This window comes from Phocoena sinus, chromosome 15, assembly GCF_008692025.1.
Source record: "Phocoena sinus isolate mPhoSin1 chromosome 15, mPhoSin1.pri, whole genome shotgun sequence".
NCBI lineage: Eukaryota > Metazoa > Chordata > Mammalia > Artiodactyla > Phocoenidae > Phocoena > Phocoena sinus.
Window position 1 is genome coordinate 40,287,060 of NC_045777.1, and position 23,268 is coordinate 40,310,327.

A 23,268-nucleotide genomic window follows, 5' to 3' on the forward strand; every position below is an offset into this window, starting at 1 on the left:
CTTTTGGGCTGCAACTCTTCCCAGAGTCTCCATCTTACTGGCCTACTATATCAGATTTTGTATTCACCAAGCCTCCACAATCATAGTCTTTGTGCTCCAGCCGGGTGTCAGGCCTGAGCCTCTGAGGTGGGAGAGCCGAGTTCCACCAGAGACCTCCCAGCCCCAAGTAATATCAAACCGTGAAAGCTCTCTCAGAGATCTCCAACTCAATACTAAGACCCAGCTCCAATCAGTGACCAGAAAGCTACAGTGCTGGACAGCCCGTGCCAAACAACTAGCAAGACAGGAACACAACCTTACCCATTAGCAGAGAGGCTGCCTAAAATCATAAGAATTTCACAGACACCACAAAACACACCACCGGATGCAGTCCTGCCCACCAGAAAGACAAGATCCATCCTCATCCACTAGAACACAGGCACCAGTCCCCTTCACCAGGAAGGCTACACAACCCACTGAACTAACATTACCCACTGGGGACAGACACCGAAAAAAACGGGAACTATGAGCCTGCAGCCTGAAGAAAGGAGACCCCAAACACAGTAAGTTAAGCAAAATGAGAAGACAGAGAAATACACAGCAGATGAAGGAGCAAGGTAAAAACCCACCAGACCAAACAAATGAAGAGGAAATAGGCAGTCTAACTGAAAAATAATTCACAGTAATGATCTAAAGATGATCAAAAATCTTGGAAATAGAATGGAGAAAATACAAGAAACATTTAACAAGGACATAGAAGAACTAAACAGCAAACAAACAATGATGAACAACACAGTAAATGAAACAAGAAATTCTCTAGAAGGAATCAATAGCAGAATAACTGATGCAGAAGAACGGATAAGTGATCTGTAAGATAAAAAACTGGAAATAACTACTGCAGAGCAGAATAAAGCAAAAAGAATGAAAAGAATTGAGGACAGTCTCAGAGACCTCTGGGATAACATTAAATGCAAAAACATTCGAATTATAGGGGTCCCAGAAGAAGAAGAGAAAAAGAAAGGAACTGAGAAAATATTTGAAGAGAATATAGTTGAAAACTTCCCTAATATGGAAAAGGAAACAATCAAGTCCGGGAAGCACAGAGAGTCCCATACAGGAAAAATCCAAGGAGAAACATGCCAAGACACATATGAATCAAACTAACAAAAATTAAATACAAAGCAAAAATATTAAAAGCAGCAAGGGAAAAGCAACAAATAACATACAAGGGAATCCCCATAAGGTTAACAGCTGATCTTTCAGCAGAAACTCTACAAGCCAGAAGGGAGTGGCAGGACATATTTAAAGTGATGAAAGGGAAAATCCTACAACCAAGATTACTCTACCCAGCAAGGATCTCATTCAGATTTGATGGAGAAATTAAAACCTTTACAGACAAGCAAAAGCTGAGAGAGTTCAGCACCACCAAACCAGCCTTTACAACAAATGCTAAAGGAACTTCTCTAGGCAGGAAACACAAGAGAAGGAAAAGACCTACAATAATAAACCCCAAACAATTAAGAAAATGGTAATAGGAACATACATATCAATAATTACCTTAAATGTAAATGGATTAAATGCTCCAACCAAAAGACATAGACTGGCTGAATGGATACAAAAACAAGACCTGTAAATATGCTGTCTACAAGCGACCCACTTCAGACCTAGGGACACATACAGACTGAAAGTGAGGGGATAGAAAAAGATATTGAATGCAAATGGAAATCAGAAGAAAGCTGGAGTAGCAATTCTCATATCAGGCAAAATAGACGTTAAAATAAAGACTATTAGAAGAGACAAAGAAGGACACTACATAATGATCAAGGGATCAGTCCAAGAAGAAGATATAACAATTGTAAATATTTATGCACCCAACATAGGAACACCTCAATACATAAGGCAAATGCTAACAGCCATAAAAGGGGAAATCGACAGTAACACAATCATAGTAGGGGACTTTAACACCCCACTTTCACCAATGGATAGATCACTCAAAATGAAAATAAATAAGGAAACACAAGCTTTAGCTGATACATTAAACAAGATAGACTTAATTGATATTTTTAGGACATTCCATCCAAAAACAACAGAATACACTTTCTTCTCAAGTGCTCATGGAACATTCTCCAGGATAGACCATATCTTGGGTCACAAATCAAGCCTTGGTAAATTTAAGAAAATTGAAATCGTATCAAGTATCTTTTCCAACCACAACGCTATGAGACTAGATATCAATTACAGGAAAATATGTGTTAAAAATACAAACACATGGAGGCCTAACAATACACTACTAAATAACCAAGAGACCACTGAAGAAATCAAATAGGAAATCAAAAAATACCTAGAAACAAATGACAATGAAATCACGACCACCCAGAACATATGGGATGCAGCAAAAGCAGTTTTAAGAGGGAAGTTTACGGCAATACAATCCTACCTCAAGAAATGAGAAACATCTCAAATAAACAACCTAACCTTACACCTAAAGCAATTAGAGAAAGAAGAACAAGAAAACCCCAAAGTTAGCAGAAGGAAAGAAATCATAAAGATCAGATCAGAAATAAGTGAAAAAGAAATGAAGGAAACAGTACCTAAGATCAATAAAACTAAAAGCTGGGTCTTTGAGAAGATAAACAAAATTGATAAACCACTAGCCAGACTCATCAAGAAAAAAAAGGGAGAAGACTCAAGTCAACAGAATTAGAAATGAAAAAGGAGAAGTAACAACTGACACTGCAGAAATACAAAGGATCATGAGAGATTACTACAAGCAACTATATGCCAATAAAAGGGACAACCTGGAAGGAATGGACAAACTCTTAGAAAAGCATAACCGTCCAAAACTGAAACAGGAAGAAATAGAAAATATAAACAGACCAATTACAAGCACTGAAATTGAAACTGTGATTAAAAATCTTCCAACAAACAAAAGCCCAGGACCAGAGGGCTTCACAGGCAAATTCTGTCAAACATTTAGGGTAGAGGTAACACCTATCCTTCTCAAACTCTTCCAAAATATAGCAGGGGGAGGAACACTTCCAAACTCATTCTATGAGGCCACCATCACCCTAATACCAAAACCAGACAAAGATGTCCCAAAAGAGAAAACTACAGACCAATATCACTGATGAACATAGATTCAAAAATCCTCAACAAAATACCAGCAAACAGAATCCAACAGCACATTAGAAGGATCATACAGCATGTTCAAGTGAGGATATCCCAAGAATGCAAGGATTCTTCAATATACACAAAACAATCAATGTGATAAAGCATATTAACAAATTGACAGAGAAAAACCATTTGATCATCTCAATAGATGCAGAAAAAGCTGTTGACACATTCAACACCCATTTATGATAAATACCCTTCAGAAAGTAGGCATAGAGGGAACTTACCTCAACATAATAAAAGCCATATATGACAAACCCACAGCCAACATTTTTCTCAATGGTGAAAAACTGAAACCATTTCCACTAAGATCAGGAACAAGACAAGGATGTCCACTCTCACCACTATTATTCAACATAGTTTTGGAAGTTTTAGCCACAGCACTCAGAGAAGAAAGACAAATAACAGGAATCCAAATCGGAAAAAAAGAAGTAAAACTCACTGTTTGTAGATGACATGATACTATACATAGAGAATCCCAAAGATGCTACCAGAAAGCTACTAGAGCTAATCAATGAATATGTAAAGTAGCAGGATACAAAACTAATGCACAGAAATCTCTTGCATTCCTATACACTAATGATGAAAAATCTGAAAGAGAAATTAAAGAAATACTCCCATTTACCACTGCAACAAAAATAATAAAATACCTAGGAATAAACCTACATAAGGAGAGAAAAGACCTGTATGCAGAAAACTGTAAGACACTGATGAGAGAAATTAAAGATGATACAAACAGACAGAGAGATAAACCATGTTCTTGGATTGGAAGAATCAACATTGTGAAAATGACTATACATCCCAAAGCAATCTACAGATTCAATGCAATCCCTACCGAACTACCAATGGCCTTTTTCATAGAACTAGAACAAAAAATTTCACAATTTGTATGGAAACACAAAAGACCCCGAATAGCCAAAGCAATCATTTTTTTTTTTTTTTTTTGCGGTATGCGGGCCTCTCACTGTTGTGACCTCTCCCGCTGCAGAGCACAGGCTCCATACGCGCAGGCTCAGCAGCCATGGCTCACGGGCCCAGCCGCTCCGTGGCATGTGGGATGTTCCTGGACCGGGGCACGAACCCGTGTCCCCTGCATCGGCAGGCGGACCCCCAACCACCGCGCCACCAGGGAAGCCCGCAAAAGCAATCTTGAGAAAGAAAAATGGAGCTGGAGGAATCAGTCTCCCAGGCTTCAGACTATACTACAAAGCTACAGTAATCAAGACAGTATGGTACTGTCACAAAAACAGAAATATAGATAAATGGAACAGGATAGAAAGCCCAAAGATAAACCCACACACATATGGTCAGCTTAGTTTTGATAAAGGAGGCAAGAATGTACAATGGAGAAACTACAGCCTGTTCAATAAGTCGTGCTGGGGAAACTGGATAGCTACATTTAAAAGAATGAAATTAGAACACTCCCTAACACCATACACAAAAATAAACTCCAGATGGATTAAAGACCTAAATGTAAGGCCAGACACTATAAACCTCTTAGAGGAAAACATAGGCAGAACACTCTATGACATAAATCACAGCAAGATCCTTTGTGACCCACCTCCTAGAGAAATGGAAATAAAAACAAAAATAAACAAATGAGACCTAATGAAACTTAAAAGCTTTGCACAGGAAAGAAAACCATAAACAAGACCAAAAGACAACCCTCAGAATGGGAGAAAATATTTGCAAATGAAGCAACTGACAAAGAATTAACCTCCAAAATATACAGGCAACTCATGCAGCTCAATATCAAAAATACAAACAACCCAATCCAAAAATGGACAGAAGACCTAAATAGACATTTCTCCAAAGAAGATATACAGATTTCAACAAACACATGAAAGAATGCTCAACATCACTAATCGTTAGAGAAATGCAAATCAAAACTACAATGAGGTATCACCTCACACCAGTCAGAATGGCCATCATCAAAAAATCTACAAACAGTAAGTGCTGGAGAGGGTGTGGAGAAAAGGGAACCCTCTTGCACTGTTGGTGGGAATGTAAATTGATAGAGCCACTATGGATAACAGTATGGAGGTTCCTTAAAAAACTAAAAATAGAACTCCCATATGACCCAGCGATCCCACTACTGGGCCTATACCCTGAGAAAACCATAACTCAAAAAGATTCATGTACTGCAATGTTCATTTTTTAAAAAGCCAGGACATGAAAAATTAAAAAAAAAAAAAAGCCAGGACATGGAAGCAACCTAAGTGTTCATCAACAGATGAATGGATAAAGAAGACGTGGCAGATATATACAATGGAATATTACTCAGCCATAAAAAGAAACAAAATTGAATTTTTTGTAGGGAGGTGGATGGACCTAGAGTGTGTCATACAGAGTTAAGTAAGTCAGAAAGAGAAAAACAAATACCATATGCTAACCATATATATGGTATCTTAGAAAAGAAAAAAAATGGTTCTGAAGAACCTAGGGACAGGACAGGAATAAAGATGCAGACGTAGAGAATGACTTGCGGAGACAGGGAAGGGGAATGGTAAGCTGGGACGAAGTGAGAGAGTGGCATGGACATATATACACTACCAGATGTAAAATAGATAGCTAGTGGGAAGCAGCCACTTAGCACAGGGACAGCAGCTCGGTGCTTTGTATCCACCTAGAGGGGTGGGATAGGAAGGGTGGGAGGCAGACGCAAGAGGGAGAAGATATGGGGATATATGTATATGTATAGCTGATTCACTTTGTTATAGAGCAGAAACTAAGACACCATTGTAAAGCAATTATGGTCTCAAAAAGATGTTAAAAATATTTTGGGAAGATGGAATTATGAAAAATGACAGAAGGTAGTGGAACAAAAGGGTGAATACGTTGTTCAGTAAAGTTCTTGGTGAAAATGAAAAATGTGTGTTTTATTTTTACTTAGAAAACTGAAGGCACATTTTGTCCCACCCAATATAATGTATGTGACCATATGTGGATTTCTGGTATCAGTAGGGGTGTCATGGAACCAATCCCCTATGGATACCAAGGGCCTACTGTACCACATTGACAAAATAAAAGAGAAAAATATGATCATTTCAATTGATGCAGAAAGAGCACTTGACATAATTCAACACCTTTTTATAATAAAAACACTAAACAAATTAGGAATAGAGGAAAATTACTTCAGCATAATAAATACCATGTATAAAAAGCCCATAGCAAACATCATATGTAATGGTGAAAAACTGAAAGCTTTCCCTTTAAGATTAGGAACAAGGCAAGGAGATGTACTCTCATCACTGCTATTCAACATGGTACTGGAAGTTCTAGCTAGAGGAGTTAGGCAAGGAAAACAAAAAAAGACCTCTAAATTGGGAAGGATAAGTAAAATAAACTTTGTTCACAAATGACATAATCTTATATGTAGAAAACCCTAATGATTTCACAAAAATCTGCTAAAACTAATAAATTCAGCAAAGTTGCAGGATACAAAATCAACACAAAAAACAAATAGCTTTTCTATACATTAACAATCAACATTTAGAAAAGGAATTTAACTGTCCATTTTACAATAGCATCAAAAAGAATAAATACTTAGGAATAAACTAACCAAGGAGGTGAAAGACTTGTACACTGAAAACTATAAAACAATGCTGAAAAAAATTTAAAAAGACATAAATAAATGGAAAATATCCTATGCTTATGTATTGGAAGACCTAATATTGTTAGAATATACCCAGAGAGATTACAGATTCAGTGCAACCTCTATCGAAGTCTCAATGTCATTTTTGCACAAATAGAAACAAACATCCTAAAATTTATATAAAATCCCATATGGAAGCTCACAAAATAGTTGATCTATCTTGAGGGAAAAAACCCCAAAGCTAGATGCCTACAGTAATTCAAAACCCTATGGTACTGGCATAAAGCTACAGTAAATCAAAACCCTGTAGTACTGGCATAAAGACAGACATATAGAGCAATGGAACAGTGTAGAGAGACCAGAAATAAACCGTCATATATATGGTTAAGTGATTTTCAACAAGGATGCCAAGGCATCAGGTGCTTCCGAGAAAAGTACAATCTGCCCTTTAAATTCTGAATGTTTGTGTCTTTGTTCCAGTTACTATGGCTGTGTAACAAAGTAATCAGAAACTTGGTGGCATAAAATGACCATTTTTTAGGCTAAGGGTTCAGTGGGTCAGGAATTTGGTCAAGGTAGAGTGGGGATGGCTTTTCTCTGATCCATGATATGGGGGCCTTAGTTGGAAGACTCAAAGTCTAGGGATGCAATAATCTGAATGTTGGTTCACTCACACGTCTGGCAGTTGATTCTAGCTGTTTGTTGAGACCTTAGCAGAGACTAATGGCCAGAACAGCAACATGTGGCCTCTCCTATTGTATGAGCTTCCTCACAGCATGGTAGCTGGGTTCCAGGAGTGAGCATCCTGAGAGAGAGGGAGCCAGGCAGAGCTATATCCTTTTTATGACTTAGCCTTCAAAGTGATGTAGCGATACTTACAGCAAACTCTACTGTTTGAAGTAGTCACAAGCCCACCTGCATACAAGCAAATGGAAAGTAGACTCTGCTTTTTGATGATGTTGATTAGGGGTCTGAAATAGCATGTGGACTGGAAATATTACTGTGGCCATTTTGGGGGGAAAATGCCATACTGCTCAACAAAAACCAGAAGGGTGTAGAGATATTCCACTTCCTCTTAGTTATTAACCTTCAAGTCTAACACCTATTCCATCTGTGTATTCTTTTTAGTACAGAATACTTTGAATATGAAAAAGTAAATAAAATAATATAAAAAACCCATGATCCATCACCCAATCATTATCCATTGTCAATTTGCCCAATCTGGCTTCACTGATATCCACACTGATTTTCTCTGGCCATCCAGTTTATTTTGAAGTAAATCTTGGACAATATATATTTCATCTGTAAATATTTCAGTATGTGCCTCTAAAAGAAAGAACCTTTAAAAAACAAAATCATAATATCATTATTCACTGAAAACATTAATATAAATTTGTTAATATCATTAGTCAGTGTCTATATCTACCCAACTGCCTTATAAATGTTCTTTATTTTTCTTTTAACTTTTTCTTTTCTTTTTTTAACAGTTTGTTTGAATTGGGATCCAGATATGGCCAATACATTGCAACTGAGTGGGAAGTCTCAAGTCTTTTTTAATATCTAAGTTTTTTATCCATCCCTTTTCTCCTTGTAATTTTTCGTTGTTGTTGAAAAAACCAGTCACTCCTCCTATAGAGTTATACTTAGCCTGGATTTTGTTGATCACAGTACTGTATTTTCTACAGGCTGGCAGTCAGATTTAGAGGCTTGATCAAACTTAGGTGTAATGTGTTTGGCAAGACTGTCTCATAGGCAGTGTTATGTATTTCCATCAGGAGGTATATAGTTTCTTGTCTCTACTTTGTGATGTTAGCAGCCAGTAATGGCCACTGCGTAGGTCCATTGACTTATTAGGGGTGACAAAAAGATACCATTCTAATTCTGTCTTTCCTTCCTTATGTATTAGCTGGAATAATTTTATAAAGAAAAACTTTCCTTGGTCTCCTATATTCTGAGATATAGTTTGTGAAGAATAGTCAATAAATGTTTGAACCTGTCTGTTTATCAGTTTTCAAAATAATGAGAGTTCGTTCTCTAACATCCTCCAAAGTGATTAAAGAGTGTTGTTCCGGGCTTCCCTGGTGGTGCAGTGGTTGAGAATCTGCCTGTCAATGCAGGGGACACGGGTTCGAGCCCTGGTCCAGGAGGATCCCACATGCCGTGGAGCAACTAGGCCCGTGAGCCACAACTACTGAGCCTGCGCATCTGGAGCCTGTGCTCCGCAACAAGAGAGGCCGCGGTAGTGAGAGGCCCGCGCACCATGATGAAGAGTGGCCCCCGCTTGCCGCAAGTGGAGAAAGCCCTCGCACAGAAACGAAGACCCAACACAGCCAAAAATAAATATAAAAAAAAAATAAATTAAAAAAAAAGAGTGTTGTTTCTAAGTATCATTATGAACTAATGGATTTAAGTACATTTGAGGTAATTTCAGTCCATTGTGGTCATTATTCATCTTTGTGCTCAATTGTTCCATCTTTAGTAATTCGTGCTTGTTTGAGCTGCCGGACCAGGGATTGAACCCGGGCCACCGCAGTGAAAGCGCCAAGTCTTAATCACTGGACCACCAGGGAATTCTCAATCCTAGTATTTTCTTACAGTGTCCTTGCCATCAAGTAGGATAAGATGTTTCAACATCATCTTGTATATTTCTTGCCCCATACCCAGAATTTGACATTTTCCAAAGATTCTGCTTTCTTTTCAGTGGGAGAGGACTTCTGTTGTTAAGCATAATTCCTTTTGGGGGGGAGAGTTAACATCTAAATTTAACTTTTTATATATTTGTTATCAAATTAAGAGATGTATATGTATTAAAATTCCAATACTTCTGAGCGCTTAAAATACAAATATCAATGCCCTGCTCCTTTCTAGGCTACTCCCTATTTGTCTCCTCACTTTTAATTATTTTAGCTGTTTTCTTCTAATAATTACCACCATTAGGTCTCCTGATAAGTTGCTACTACTTGCTGTTAATTTATGTATTTTGCACATTAGCTATAGATTTGCTAGATGATAGATGATGATTTAGGTCATCTACATCACTTTATTTTTTCTCCTTCCTCCTCTTCTCAATAGAGTCATAACACTATTTTTTTGTCAGAACATAATTGTAATAGTCTGTTTTGATGTTCCTAATATTTTCAAGTTGCTACTCATTTGTAGCTTTATTATTCCTATCACCATTTTTACAAGTTCATTCTACACTCTTATGCAAATCATGGGTAATATGCCTTTCTTTCTATGCTTCAAATTAAAAACAATTTTGTATTAGCCATTCAGCTTAATAGCTGATGGAATATTTGAAGAGCACAGGGTCATAGGCAGCGTCCTGAGGCAGATTACCAGACTTGCTTTCACCTTGGCATCAACCTATTAGTCTATACTTTTTATTTACCATTATCAAAGCCCACGTTTCTACTTTTTCATCTAGCTCATGAGAACATGATGCAAGACTTTGTTAAATGTCTCCCTAAAATCAAGATACAACGAGGTCTGATAATTCCATCAAAACAGAAAATGAATAATTTCTTAAACTTTTTATTAAAACTTCAAGGATAAAGAACAATCTTACTTTTTAAACTAGGGAATTGACTGCAGAGTTCAGTTCTTAAAAGCATAATAGCTCTAACATGTGGTTTATAATTTGTAATCTACTTAATCCATAAACTAAAAAAAAATCTAAGATTCTGCCAATTCCTCTTTAGTCTCAAAGGCTCCCTTTTCAGGAAAGTTGATCATGAAGGCTGTTATTACAAATGGAAAGTGGAATCCTGGTACTCCTCTAACCCTTGTAGTTATATTTTAAATGGCTAAATTGGTTCCTTGTAAAAATATCTTTAGCCAATATTATTGGCTAAATAATTTATTTTTCTTGCAACTCTTAGCAATTTTTGATTCTGCTCCATTTAGAATCTTGTTTATGTAGAAACTTTGATAGTATACAAATATACTGACCTTTATATAAGAAAATGAAGATATGTTCTATTCAGTTGAGCTTGTATTATAAGATGCTTTCACCAACAGTGTATCATTTTGTGCAGAGCCTACCACACTTTTTGGCCTGATCCTCTTGGAGAAAATTGTGAGGTCATGAAGTTGTGTAGTGGATTGTGTGGGAGTTAATTTCTATCCTGTGATTGGGATGGAGAGCTTTCTCTGTATAAAACTCATTCTATAAAGGGCTAAAACCATGATTTTCCCAGCCTCAAATAAATCAACTCAAAGAGAACGCTTCCTCTCTCTTTAGCAGAAAAATAACAATGGATGATCTTGAATTAATTCTCTGGAGGGCTTAACTTTTTTTTTTTCCCCCCACTGATTAAAGCATGGCAGGCAGGAAGACAAAAGATGTTATGGGTTCTCATGTAGTAAAGATGCCAATTATAGTCAGGGCTGTCCTGTTTCTTTACACTTAGGCATTGTTACCTAACAACTTTACAGTAGTCAGTTTTTGGTCTTTGGTTTTTTCTGAGATAAGGCTGAGGTGAAATGAAATGGATTATAGAATGATTAAATCTTTTTTTAAATTAGTTTTATTTTTGGCTGTGTTGGGTCTTTGTTGCTGCACGCAGGCTTTTCTCTAGTTGCGGCGAGCGGGGGCTACTCTTTGTTGCAGTGCGTGGGCTTCTCATTGTGGTGGCTTCTCTTGCTGCAGAGCACGGGCTCTAGGTGCGTGGGCTTCAGTAGTTGTGGCACGCGGGCTCAGTAGTTGTGGCTCGCAGGCTCTAGAGTGCAGGCTCAGTAGTTGTGACGCATAGGCTTAGTTGCTCCGCAGCATGTGGGATCTTCCCGGACCAGGGCTCGAACCCGTGTCCCCTGCATTGGCAGGCGGATTCTTAACCACTGCGCCACCAGGGAAGCCCTAGAATGATTAAATCTTAATCCAGAAAAAAAATGCTGTGATTTGAAAAGAAGCTACACTATAGTGATGACATCAATGATACTTTCAGTGGTTTTAAAATGTCAAGCTCTGCAAATTAAATTTGTTTATAAGACCCTGAACTCAACCATTGTGCTGTGTTATAGTCACTGGTATTTGAGTGGAAAGAGTTAAGTGTAGAGGATATTTTAGTATATTTCAAAGCAAATTACTCAGGTTCCATAATAACAACTTAAAAATTAAATGTTCCTCCTTTTTCTCTTTATATAAGGAATTATTAAAAGAGAAAAAAGGTTAAGCATTTAATTATTGTAATTGTTGTACGGGGCTTGAAAGCATCTGTGGTCATTACTTTTAGCTCAAATCGCATGCCAAACAGAAGTGTGAATCAACCCTGATGGAAAACTCAGATCCTTTTTGCACCCTTAATACAAAAAGATGATTAACGTCAAAAAGAAATGCTCTACACAGGTAATCCTAGAATTATCAAAGCGAGTATTTGATACTAAAAATGATTTTTTTTCAGTAGTAGCACAGTGCTAATAATCATTACAGTGATTAAGTTAATTTTAAGGTGATACAATGTGAATGATCCATTTCTTCTTTTTTATTTTTTAATTTTATTTTATTTATTCTTTTATACAGCAGGTTCTTATTAGTTATCTATTTATGATCCATTTCTTGATTCTCAAAGCAAATGAGGTTTAAACCCTACCTTCTTGTTTGGCAAATTAACAGACAAATTTTCTATTGAAACAATTCATCAGTATCAAGAAAAGAATGAGTCTTTCTAATCCTGAATCTCTGCTTCCTTAAATGAGGATCAGAGAAATAAAAAATACATAATTTATCTACCTCCAGCTGGTATACTACAATATCTTATGACATCCTCTAAAATATGGCTTATTTTTGTTTGTTCTTTCCTCAATTTTCACCATTTTCATGAAGACTACACCATTAATGAATAGTTTTCATTATTTGGAAGGTACAGATTCTTTGCAAATCAATTCAATGGAGTCTGTTCACAATCTTATTTGTTTTTATTGCCCTTATCAGGATTTCTTTTAGTTTATTTGGATTTTTTGTGAGATGAACCATTCAAGGTGCATGAAAAGAAATAAGTATGCCTCTTTTCCTCCATCCAGCTTTCCTTTTATACATAGCCTGAAACTGCATTTCTTCCCCCACCCCCTCAATGCCTGCATGAATCTGAGTTCATATCTTTTTTGTTTTCTTTGTTAAATCAGGTCTCTACTAGCCCTCTGGCACTCCAGGCTTCTCCCATCTATAATATTTCAGTATTTCCGATTGTTCTTACCCTTTTCCCCCAGAGATAGGTGTCTTCATTCTCATTTTCTTTCTATCTTTATGTCTATCTCTCTCACTCTCTTTCATTATCATTCTCAGTATACATTTCAGTTTCTTCAGCCACATTTCTGTTGCTACGTTGTCCTCACAGTTCCCAGCAATATTTCCTACCAGTGCGGCTGGATTCCTGTATCAGGCTGGCACAAACAGCCTGAGAAGAAAGGTGGTCACCTGGCCAGTCCTGTTAAAGAGCTGTGATCAATATGGCACGTGGCCAGCCTTGTTGCAGCAACCAGCCATCAAACAAAGCATTGTTCGTACCATGGAATATCTTTAATTGTTCTTTGTATAAGGAGATAAATCAACTGCAAGAGGACTTGCTATCAGAAACAGATTTTCCTATAGTGATGACAGGGATGATAGTTAATTTCAGAATAGAATCCAGCTGTAGCACTGGAACACGGTCCTGTAAGCTCCCTGCCCATCCAGATAACACTTTGGCTGCAAGATCATGGGGAGCTGAAGGGAGGAGGGAGAAGTCCAAGTGAAGAATACGGGTGTTCAGGTTGTCAGGAAGATCATAAGAGGAGCTTGGGGCAGAGACTTTTTCCAACCACTGTTGTAGCATTTCAATAAACAGTGTGGCTGAATTTTGCATATCAGGTCAATGTCAGCCTTTCAGGTGATAAGTCTGTCCTCACCCACATTTTGTCTTCTTGTCCTCTTGAGACCAAACACACATAAATAGACAGGAGGTCTGGGGCCATGCGATAGAACAATTCTAACTAGAGTATGTGGAGTGAAACTCTGACTTCAACTTTAAAATCCATATGTTTTATGTATCAATTATGTTAATTTGGATTTTTTTTTTCTGAAAGTAGTACTTTGACCCTTGCATCAAATACTTTATTCAAATATAGACAAATCCTTCATGTTGCCTGTATCCAATATTCTAGACTGGGAGCAAATGTCGCTTCTTCCTTGAAGCCTTCCCTACCTGCCTCAGGCAAAACCAGTCAGACCCTTTTCTGTGCACTTTATACACACCTTAATTCTAGTCCACCTAAATTATGCTGAAATTATTTGTTTATATTTTTGTTTATAATATATAAATATATAATATGTATATAATATATTATAAATATATAATATATTATTTATATAAATATATTTATATATTTGTTTATATTTCAGATTGGCCCATAAGGACTTTGGCCTATTGATCTTTTTCTCCCCATCAACAGGATTATGTGTGGTACATAGTAAGTGTCCAAGAAACAACTGTTGACTTAATTAATTAATTAATATACCCACTAACAGAAAAAGCACATATTCACTAGTTTAGAAAGGAATTAGGTGACATTATTTGTTGTGGTGGTCATGATGGTAACATTTGGTCTGTTTTGGAACTTTATATTTTTGATTAACCAAATATGGGATATATTCACAGGGAAAGATATCTGTGATATATTATTAAGTGAGTAAAGAGCAGATTAAGAAACAGCAATTAAAGTATGTCTCATTTTTGTAAAAAATTTTCTACATACTTATAGGAAAAATTCTGGAAGAATAATAGTAAGAGTAGTAATTGCATTTATATCTTTTATGATGAATGATTATAAAGTTCCAGGTATGGAATTAAGTGCCTTCACACATTATTTTAATCCTCACAACTCCATTAATTCATTCACCATGAATTAATTCAGCATTCAACTAATATTTTTTGTCCCAGGCACTGCACTAAATTTTTAGAGATATAGCAGTGAACCAGATAGACATAGAACCTGGTGTTTTATCATTATCCTAACTCTACAGGTGAAAGTTAGAGAGGTTATCCCACCCATTAGAGTTCCTCTCGTCCAACTTCTGGTTCAAATAAATATGCAGACTCACAAGACTCCCACAGGCTACACATGCCACCAGTTTCTTCAGGTAGATGTAGCACAGGAATCACAGTTTGCCAGCAGGCCTCCTTTCTGTGGGAGTCCTTGCAGCAGGTCACATAGTCCTCCAGCAGCCCTCATCTTTGGTCCCTCAGCTGACTCAGACACAAGGGGATGAGATCCCCTGTTGCACATTGGGTGGTGCAACAGGCAACCTGACATAAAAGCCTCATATTCCCCCTATAACAACTCCATAGGCATAGTGTCCAGGATCCCGGTAAGAATCATCACCACCATCAGGTATTTATAGTTCATGACAGTTTCTCCCAGTCCAAAGGTACTTTACCAAGTAGAGGTCATTTCAACAATAAGCAATACTATCTAGAAACATAGTTAACATTTCACTCCTATCATATTACCAGGGAAACAGAAGTAGAGAGTGAACCAAAGGTCAAATTCTCATGCAGAAGAAGGGGAAAGGGTTTTGTTAAGTAGTTATCCAATAAGCAAGTGGTAGAGTGCATTTGAACTTAGATCTGCCTGACTCCAAAGCTTAGCTTCTACACTTTACTGGATGGAAACAAAAATGACCTATGGGAAAAGATTTTAGACAACTTTTAGTGTCTTCCTCATAATTTCTGAATTCGCCAGTTTTTCTTGTAATCAGCATAAATTTCTTTTGTGATCAGAAAGAAATGTTTTCATTAAGAAGACCAGCAAAGGGCTTCCCTGGTGGCACAGTGGTTGAGAATCTGCCTGCTGATGCAGGGGACACGGGTTGGAGCCCTGGTCTGGGAAGATCCCACATGCTGCGGAGCAACTAGGCCTGTGAGCCACAACTACTGAGCCTGCGCGTCTGGAGCTTGTGCTCCGCAACAAGAGAGGCCACGATAGTGAGAGGCCTGCGCACTGCGATGAAGAGTGGCCCCCGCTTGCCACAACTAGAGAAAGCCCTTGCACTGAAACGAAGACCCAACACAGCAAAAATAAATAAATAAATTACTAAAACTCCTACCCCCAACATCTAAAAAAAAAAAGCGCAACCAGCAACATGAAAACATACTTCTGCTATAGCATTAAGTGAAAGCAGCCAGAAACAAAATGATACATCACAATCATAATACATGTGATTATGATGATATTTTTAAAAGAAAGATGCACAGAGGAAGAAGCCAAACAGAAATACAAAGCAGTCCTAACAGTAGTCAAGTCAGGATGGTTGGCTTGTGAAGGGCTTTTTTTTTTTTTCCTGTTTTCCAGATTTTCTATGAAATGCTTATGTTATTCTTGGAATAAAATGAAATACACATACTAAAATAGAAAAGGAAATATATATAGCTTATAAAATATTTGAAGTGTAAAAACCAGGCATCCTAAGGTAGGAGATTTAGTTCCATATTTCTTTGCATAGGTGAATATATTTTATATAAAATTTAACTATGTTAGGGGTTCAGAGTTCTCACATTATTTCGAAACACACACGTGGACATGGATGATGGGAAGGTGGATTAGAGAGCAGCTCTGCTCCATTCCTGAAAGTCACTCAAGAGCTAGAAGAATTTGCCCCGGGCTCCTGCTCGTTCCTGCCCTGACGAGAACATTACACTCAGCGCATTACAGTAACTTTCCTAGGCCTGGGCTCATGCAGTAGAGGCTCAACTCCTCTCACATGTTATTTGCCTATAATTATTTCAGGATGTAGCTATTTAAAGTTTAATTTTCTTTCAAAACTCACGTTTTGGGCTTTATATGATCCTTCTTTAGCCAACGACTCGTATAATTGGATAGCTGCTGTTATGTTTTGCATGCCAAAATTTCCAAATAGCAAAGCATCAGCCATTTTCTCCATAGCTTTCAAGTTTCCCATGTCAGAGGCTTTAGCAAAGAGTTTGTAGGCTCTGTTTGAAGAATACAAAGTTAGAAGTGTGATTATCAAAAATGAAAATTGCTGCTCCCTCCTTCATACTGCTTCTCTCTAACAAGTAGGACCTGGTTGATGTTGCTACTAACAATACAGTTTGGCTAAAGTCCATTACATTTCTAGACCAGTAGATTTTTTTCAGCCCTAGGTCAGTCTAAGATTATAATTTCAAATATATCTGACAAATAATGAAGCTGCTGGAAAGTAGAAATATTGAGGCTACATCATGCTTCAAGCTTATAGACCAAGAAAAGTGAAAAATTGGGGCACTTGTCTTAAAATAGTGAACTCTCCCATGGCAACTCCCATTAATTATGAGTATTTGATTTATAAAATGAACTCTGAAATACATAACAATATAATTAAAAATAATCAAAACTGGAATGTCATCTTGGAAGTTACTATCATGAGAACAGTTCCTTTATATTCCAAAATAAATTTCTAAAACAGAACATATTATTCAGCACAGCAAAGACAGACTGTGTGGGAAAACAATAACCAAACAAAACCTTAATGGTTTTTAGGGCTGTAGAGTCTGAATGCCTGGGTTCAAATCCTGGCTCTACCACTCATTTAGTTTGAGAGCTTTGGGCAAGTTACTTAACTTCTCTGTGCCTCTTTCATCTATGGAATGGGGATAATAAGAGCACTTACTTCATAGGGTTTCTGGGAAGATTCAATGAGATAATCCATGTGAAGTGCCTGGCATACTGCCTGATACAGAGTAAGCACTCAATAAATTTAGCTATTATTATTACTAGGACTATTGCATAGATTCTGAAGTTTTATAGCATGGTACTTTTTCTCCTATAATTAGTGGGTAAATCACGTAAAGTTTAGTGATAACCAATATAGATGCCAGAGGATTGCCTCACAGTGCATTTTATGAGTCCTAGTCAGAAGTCACCTGGACCTGATCTGTGTAGCAAGTAATGATGGAGAGACTTGCAAGGTCAAAACTTGTGTTGGAGATAGAGAGTGCTTTGGGAATTTATTTTTACTCTTTTAACTTCCTTTTTGGTAGCAGTAAGGTCAGTCAAGCCTGTGACCTTGACTCAAATACCAGAACAAACACACAAATCTACCACAGCTACCAATTCAGAAGGATCAGGAGACTCAGCTTTATATACCCCTACCCATGCTGTTGCTAGAATAAGCTGCTCTTGGTCAAAAGCTGGAGCAGGGGCTTCCCTGGTGGCGCAGTGGTTGAGAATCTGCCTGCTAATGCAGGGGACACGGGTTCGAGCCCTGGTCTGGGAGGATCCCACATACCGCGGAGCAACTAGGCCCGTGAGCCACAACTACTGAGCCTGCGCGTCTGGAGTCTGTGCTCCACAACAAGGGAGGCCGCGATCGTGAGAGGCCCGCGCACCGCGATGAAGAGTGGCCCCCGCTTGCCACAACTAGAGAAAGCCCTCGCACAGAAACGAAGATCCAACACAGCAAAAATAAATAAAATAAATTAATAAAAAAAAAAAAAAAAAAGCTGGAGCAGAACAGAATGGGCCAAAAAGGCCAGGATGAGTGACATCCAGGTACGCATTAGGGTCCTGGATGGCAAACAGAGAGTAGATCCCAGTGGGACAAAAAGAAGCCAGGAGGTCAAGCAAGAAATTAGCCATGGTCAAAGCAAGCGGCGGTTCTGGGGACCAGAAAGCAAATAATAAAATAGAAGGTCTCAAAGGTCAATGAATTCAAATGTCTGGCATCAGGGGATGGGCATGGCAACAGGATACAGACTCCTGGGAGCTCTTCTGTTGCATGGCTTGCTGCTGCAACCACATAGTCTGCTGGGACTAGAAGGGCACCGACATGGTCCAGGGCAGAGAAACCTGAGATGGGCTACAGGGGCCAGCAATATATCCAGTCGCTGGTCCCAGGGGGCAGCAAAAGTTTGCAAATCCAACCCCTCTAGGTGTCTTTGATTCTGAGGGAGGGGTGGGTACTTAGGTCCCCTGTCAGGAAAGTCCAAGGTGATATATGGAATACCAGAAGCAGGACCAAGGGCAGGAGAAAGGTGTTGGTAAAGTTTGTGGGATTAAGATGTGGACTGCAATCCCCAAGAGTGAAAAAGTAGGAGAAACTGGGCTGCAGGGGCAGATCTCCAAAAGAAAGTTCAGTTAGGTATCCGGATTGTCTGTAAAGGATCTGGCATTGGATGCTCGGTTGGGTGCTGGGGAAGGAGGAGGCTAAATGCATCTCTAGGACACATCAGAAACTTGGTGTGGGGCAGCAGCTTATCTTCACAGCTTCTTCACTGATGGGAAGTAATTCTTAATGACAGTTAACCTGGGATGTCATAGAGGTTTCTTGACTCCTTCAGACAAGTTTGTGTTTCCCTGACATATGCTTGCTTAACATCTGTACTTCCAACAGCACTGATTTGTTCAACAATTTTCCTTTCCTATATATGAAGAGACTGAATAAATGAATTAGACCAAGATGTGGGTGTGGATGAGCCAAAGATTCTACTAGCCCCTCTAACTTATGCTACCCTCATCTGAGAAGCAGTGAAGCAAGGAGGCGGTAGGGTAGAAGATGAATAGGAGGGATATGATTCCTCTTTGTTCTGACCAGAATCTTAAAATGGCTGTATTAGATGTAACTGGCTTAAGTGGAGAGCAGACCATCCTGAAAACTGAAGGAATTTCACCCATCTTGCCCACAAACTCCTAGGGTCTTTTGTTATGAATACATTTGGTTTCAGGTCTCCAATGCTACACATGCTGAAGGGTCAGGAGACTCAGATTTATGTACCCTCTCACGTATCTATGCTGCTACAGAAATAAGCTGTTCTTCTCGGATTCTTGGGCAAGGACTGGAGCAGTATAGACTGGGAAGGAATAACCTGAGATTGAATGACACCAGGTAGGCATGAAGGTTCCTGCACTGCTGGATGGTCCTGCACTGAAGGGCTGGGTTTTCTCCCCATCCTTGAAGCCAGAAAGGAAGGCACACATCAAGGTTAAGCAGAACCTTCTAAGAGTGGTTTTGTCCCATCAGGCTGAATCTAGGCCTTCCTTGGACTTGATGGAGCCCCTCATCTTGGGTTCACAGGCTATAGGCAGAGCTAGTCTGAAATCTCAGGGAACAGCCCTTCCCATTGTTCTCTCATCTAGCCCGGCCAGCTTGAGAAATCCTATCCTTACTCATCTACTCATTGGCACCTGAGTGAGCTGACTTCCCAGGCTGGATTGTAGTTTGGGGTCTGATTTAACTCCATCCTCATCATGAGAGCCCCCAGGAATGCTCAGCATGAGCCTTGGGTTTTGCTGAGAATGGTTTCCTTTGCTCTTATAAAGAGCTTCTAATTTAATTTTCCCTAGAGAGAGGACCAAATCCCTTACTTCCTTCTTCTTGTCACTTTGGAAAAATCAGAATCTTTTTGACCTTCCATTTCCTCCTCCATAATTTGGGGATAATAATTTATGTCTTACAGTATCATTGTGAGCAATGAGTAATATCCCACACATAAATGCCTACAACATTAACACAAAGAAGGACCTTGAAAAATGGACGTTGCGATGTTTTTATAACCAGGTTCACAGTTGAGTGCCCCACCCCCACCCTCATCCTCTACACTCTTACGGTCTTCTCAAAGGCTTTGAGTTTTCAGAAAGAATTCATGGCCTCTGCGGCTACCCGCCTCGGGCTGGTTACCACAGCTCTGGGATGCTTCCCGTGGGGCTGGTATGCCTAATTTGTGTGAAAACAAAAGAAGTCTCCTTGTCGGGGGCTCAGAGTCCATTCTTTCTATTACGGTTCAAGACACACTTACCTTCTTCTCTTCCACACCTTCCACTTACCATTTAGAGGACTAGAGATAAAAATAGCAAACACTTATCTCCTTATTACTAAGGACATTGTTCTAAGAGCTTGATTGCATCATCCAGGGCATGAAGCAGTTAAGTAACTTGCTCAGGATCACACCAGTAATGACAGAGCCAGAGTGTGATCCCAAGGTTTTAACTAGAGAGTTGATAGGACCTCAAGTTGTGCCCCTCTCCTGGGGGGAGAAGATATTTCTGCCTCCCATTTAGACAAAATAGACAAGTGAAAAGAGAAACAATGAACGTGATGTGAGACCATGTGGCCACGGCTTGGTCACCTCCCAGTTGTGCATTTGTGATCACCTCACTTTAACATCCTTGAATCTCTGTTCTCAACTTTTTAAAGGGGGAAAAATGAAACTCTTCTTAACTCATAAGTCTGTTCTGGGGATAAAATGGCGTCACATGTACGAAAGTGCTCTGAAAACCATAAAGTGATGTACAAATGCTGTTAGGCAGAATAAAGCATTCTAAAACAATAACTTCTCTAATTCAAATAATACATGTTTTATTTCATTTGAATCAATTAAAGCCAAAACAGAATATTTTTGCCTGAATGCTCAGATCAGTGCCTTCATTCTGCCTTTCATTTAATGTGTAGGGACCACAATTTCACACATAGTCCTTCCATTTGTAGGCTGGATAATTTGTAAGATTCTTTAAACACCATTTGATCCTTTTAAAAATAAAAGCTTACAGGCAAATAAGCTTACTTGTTATACCAGTAAGCTTTTAATGACAAATTAGATTTTGGATTGTTCCTTTTTCTCAACCTGGAAATTGAACTTGGCTTAAGTAGCTGGATGGACTTACTCTGCTTTTTGTTTTCGGCTTTTAGACTGCTGGAGGATCTTGATGCCCATCTTAAAAAGCTGGTCTCCTTCATCTGTGAAAATTTTCTTTGTTTGCTTTTTTACTGTATATGGACCAACAAGGACAAATAACATTATTTTTGTTTTATATTTTAAAAATAATGTGCTGGAATATTAGTTGGGGTTCTCTCTCATTTTCTAACTTCTGCATTTCAAGATCACCTCACCTTTGGTCAGATGGTAGAAACTGCCTACAAAAGTACTCTCTTCCTCTCTTTTGTGAAAGGTCTTGGAGGGTAGAGGAGACAGACAGATGTTTCTGATGGTAGGAGGGAGAGAGGTGTTCCCAGTGTGGGAAGAGGGTACAAAGTCCTGTAAGCAGAAGACAGGAAGCAAGGCCTCTAAGGGAAGGGGTTGCCTGGTGTATTCTACAGGCTGGATCTTAGACACCAGGCTCTCAGCTCTCAGATCCCTTGTCTGAACCTTAAGATTTCATGAGCAATGGGCATCTCCAAGATGACCATTGTGTACCTAGGATTGGAAGAGAGAATCTCCCTGAATATTTTACTCTGCCCAAGGCTCCCCCCTCCTCCCCAGAACCTTTCTCAGACCTTTCTAGCCTGAGAACTGTTGGGGATGAGCATCAGGAATAAGAGTACGTGTGCCAAGACACACTTTGGACCTTGGAGAAGACACACAGAGAGAGTATCAATAATAATTTGCCTTGAGGGATGGAGACTCAGAGTAAATTTTATAGCATTTAAGGAAAATAAGGAAACAGGAAGTTACCCGCTACAATAATAATATTTTAAAACATTTATATAACAATTCAAATTTTCAAAACATATCACCAGTTTACAGATGGGGAAAGCTGGTTAGAAGGAGAGTCTGCTTTAGAGCCCCCATCCCAACACACACACACACACACACGCACACACACACACACACACACACACCCCTCCATAGTATCACAGTGCCTCTTGAAGTCCATTATGACACTCACTGAAAACTCTGATTAGGTGAACCACATCTGAAGTCATTTTATTTTATTATTATTTTTTAACATCTTTACTGGAGTATAATTGCTTTACAATGGTTTGTTAGTTTCTGCTTTATAACAAAGTGAATCAGCTATATATATACATATGTCTCCATATCTACTCCCTCTTGTGTCTCCCTCCCAACCTCCCTATCCCACCCCTCTATGTGGTCACAAAGCACCGAGCTGATCTCCCTGTGCTATGTGGCTGCTTCCCACTAGCTATCTATTTTACATTTGGTAGTATATATAAGTCCATGCCACTCTCTCACTATCATCCCAGCTTACCCTTCCCCCTCCCTGTGTCCTCAAGTCCATTCTCTACGTCTGTGTCTTTATTCCTGTCCTGCCCCTAGGTTCTTCAGAACCTTTTTTTATTTTTGGATTCCATATATATGTGTTAGCATACAATATTTGATTTTCTCTTTCTGACTTACTTCACTCTGTACGACAGACTCTGGGTCCATCCACCTCACTATAAATAACTCAATTTCATTTCTTTTTATGGCTGTGCAATATCCCATTGTATATATGTGCCACATCTTCTTTATCCATTCATCTGTTAATGGACACTTAGGTTGCTTCCATGTCCTGGCTATTGTAAATAGAGCTGCAATGAACATTGTGGTACATGACTCTTTTTGAATTATGGTTTTCTCAGGGTATATGCCCAGTAGTGGGATTGCTGGGTCATATGGTAGTTCTGTTTTTAGTTTTTTAAGGAACCTCCATACTGTTCTCCATAGTGGCTCTATCAATTTACATTCCCACCAATAGTGTAAAAGGGTTCCCTTTTCTCCACACCCTCTCCAGCATTTATCGTTTGTAGATTTTTTGATGATGGCCATTCTGAC

The 23,268-nt window shown here is 38.8% G+C and overlaps 1 protein-coding gene across 1 annotated transcript in view; it reads right to left on the reverse strand.

Moving 5' to 3' along the window:
• SEL1L2 (SEL1L2 adaptor subunit of ERAD E3 ligase) overlaps positions 1 to 21,439 on the reverse strand; it is a 61,531-nt gene extending 40,092 nt beyond the window's left edge. Inside the window, 2 exon segments of the mRNA XM_032605713.1 lie at positions 16,548 to 16,710; positions 21,377 to 21,439. Of these exon segments, the coding sequence (XP_032461604.1) occupies positions 16,548 to 16,710; positions 21,377 to 21,426 (213 nt within the window). The 5' untranslated portion in view covers positions 21,427 to 21,439.
• Positions 21,440 to 23,268: the final 1,829 nt, after the last annotated feature.